The sequence below is a fragment of the Fonticula alba genome (assembly GCF_000388065.1).
Source record: "Fonticula alba strain ATCC 38817 unplaced genomic scaffold supercont2.7, whole genome shotgun sequence".
NCBI lineage: Eukaryota > Rotosphaerida > Fonticulaceae > Fonticula > Fonticula alba.
The window spans coordinates 81,338-83,140 of NW_009242977.1; the positions used below are offsets into that span (position 1 = coordinate 81,338).

At 68.2% G+C, this 1,803-nt stretch overlaps 2 protein-coding genes across 2 annotated transcripts in view; both read right to left on the bottom strand.

Moving 5' to 3' along the window:
- H696_04211 (hypothetical protein) overlaps window positions 1-119 on the bottom strand; it is a gene marked incomplete at both ends in the record, with an annotated part of 969 nt that extends 850 nt beyond the window's left edge. Inside the window, one exon of the mRNA XM_009498088.1 lies at window positions 87-119. Coding sequence (XP_009496363.1) covers window positions 87-119 — 33 coding nt within the window. The remainder of the gene's footprint in view (window positions 1-86) is intronic.
- Window positions 119-1,803, bottom strand: part of H696_04212 (hypothetical protein) — an 8,739-nt gene continuing 7,054 nt past the window's right edge. The window contains exons 7-8 of the mRNA XM_009498089.1: window positions 1,112-1,698; window positions 119-879 (exon numbers count right to left, since the gene is read on the bottom strand). Of these exons, the coding sequence (XP_009496364.1) occupies window positions 399-879; window positions 1,112-1,698 (1,068 nt within the window). The 3' untranslated portion in view covers window positions 119-398. The remainder of the gene's footprint in view (window positions 880-1,111; window positions 1,699-1,803) is intronic.

A 1,803-nucleotide genomic window follows, 5' to 3' on the forward strand; every position in this document is an offset into this window, starting at 1 on the left:
CTCCCGTGGGTCCCCTCGTCCCCGGGGACACGCGTTTCTCCCCCCCCCCCCCCCCCCCCCAGCCCACGGGAAGGAAAACAAGGGACACGCCCGCGCGGGCGGCCCAGGTCGGAAGCCATTGAGCGTGGGCATATGTATTTGAAATGACATTCTGAGGGTACTCGCACCAATGCGACTGATGCGTTGGCGCTTGGGCGGCGCGGAAGGCCGCAGGAGAAGAAGAAGAAGAAGGACGCCCCGCGGTCCCGCGCTGCACCGGGGGGGCACACGACGCAGGGGGGGGGCGGGGGAAGCAACAAGGGAAGGGCCAAGAGGAGGCGGGGCCCCCGCGCCGCGCACACGCACAAAGACACACGCACAAAGACACACATGTACACATATGCAACCTCCCCCGCCCCTCAGGTCCGGTAGCTCACCGGGCCGTCGGAGTACAGATCGGGCAGGTCCTCGCCGGAGAAGCCGCCCGCGCCGTCACGCACGGTCCAGTACTCGCCGGTGAAGGCAAAGCGCCCGGCCTCGTCGGTCTGGAACCAACGCGGGTTCCACGTCGGCGGGGAAGTGGTACCGAGCTCGGCCATGGCCTGCTCGCGGGCCGCGCGCTGGCGGTTCTCCAGGCGGTCCTTCTCCACTTCGGCCTCCTCGAACTGGCACTCCTCCAGCATGCGCTGGTCCGTGCGGAAGCGAGTATCCGTCCGGGGCAGCAGCTCCGGACACTGGTTCGGGTCATTGAGGCCCACCGCGAACTCCGAGAAGCCGAACTGCTGGAGGTGGTTCGCCGGCGGGGGGGTTGCCCGCCAGATGACCTCGCCATTGGCCAGCTGGGGAGCCGAGAACTGCAGCGATTCGTCCCACCGGCCGGAGAGGGTGCCAGCCGGACAGCTGTGCCAAGCAGGTGGGGGGAGGGAGGGGGGACCGACCCATGCACACGGGTGCGGCGCACGCATGAACGGAGAGGCGCGCGCGCGCATATGCCGCCAGAGGAGAGGGAACGGGTAAGTACACGCACAAGCAGGCAGGGGCCACGGCGCGCCGAGAACAAGGAGCGAGGCAGGACTGGCGGAAAGACACAGTAGGCAGGGCAGACAGGCAGGTAGGCAGGCGAAGAGCGCACCCTGGCACGGACAGCTGTCCGGTCACTTCGTTCTTGTTGGCAGACGCGCTGGCGCCGCCGCCCCAGAAGCCGCCACCGCTGGCAGCGACAAACTCGATCTCGGCCACAGCACGCCCGGTGGCCAACTCGCTGGCCACCACCATGGTGCCGTGATGCTCGATCGAGCGATTGGCACTCAGGGCATTGCGCAGGGTGGAGGTCACGCGCTCCCAGCTGTAGCGCTCGGTGACCGGGGCACCGCCGGGGCCGGCCGCCACGTGCAGGTCCAGGAACACCGTCCCGCCATAGGACATCTCGATGGACCGGCCGCCGAACTTCTGCGTCGGGCGGAGATCCTGCCACATGGTGTAGTTGATTGAAGAGCAGTGCGTGGCCACGATGAACGGGTGGTGCGAGACCTTCTCACTGAAGAAGCGGAACCCCGGCCCGGCCGGGCCCGGCCCGGCCGGCTGGACAAACTCGAAGGTCTCGCCCAACAGCGGGTTGAAGGGCTTCCGGTTGAAGCGCACCGCCGTCCGGGCATAGCTGGATACGGCAAAGGCCGACACCAGAGCCAGACGCCGAAGGGGATTGTCGGACGAGGCAGCCTGCCAAGCGGGATGGGCGTGCACATATGCATACAAACACACGAGGAGCAGCAGGGACCGTGAGTGATGGCCAGGCCCAGGGAGGGGGAGGGGGGCGGGGGGGGG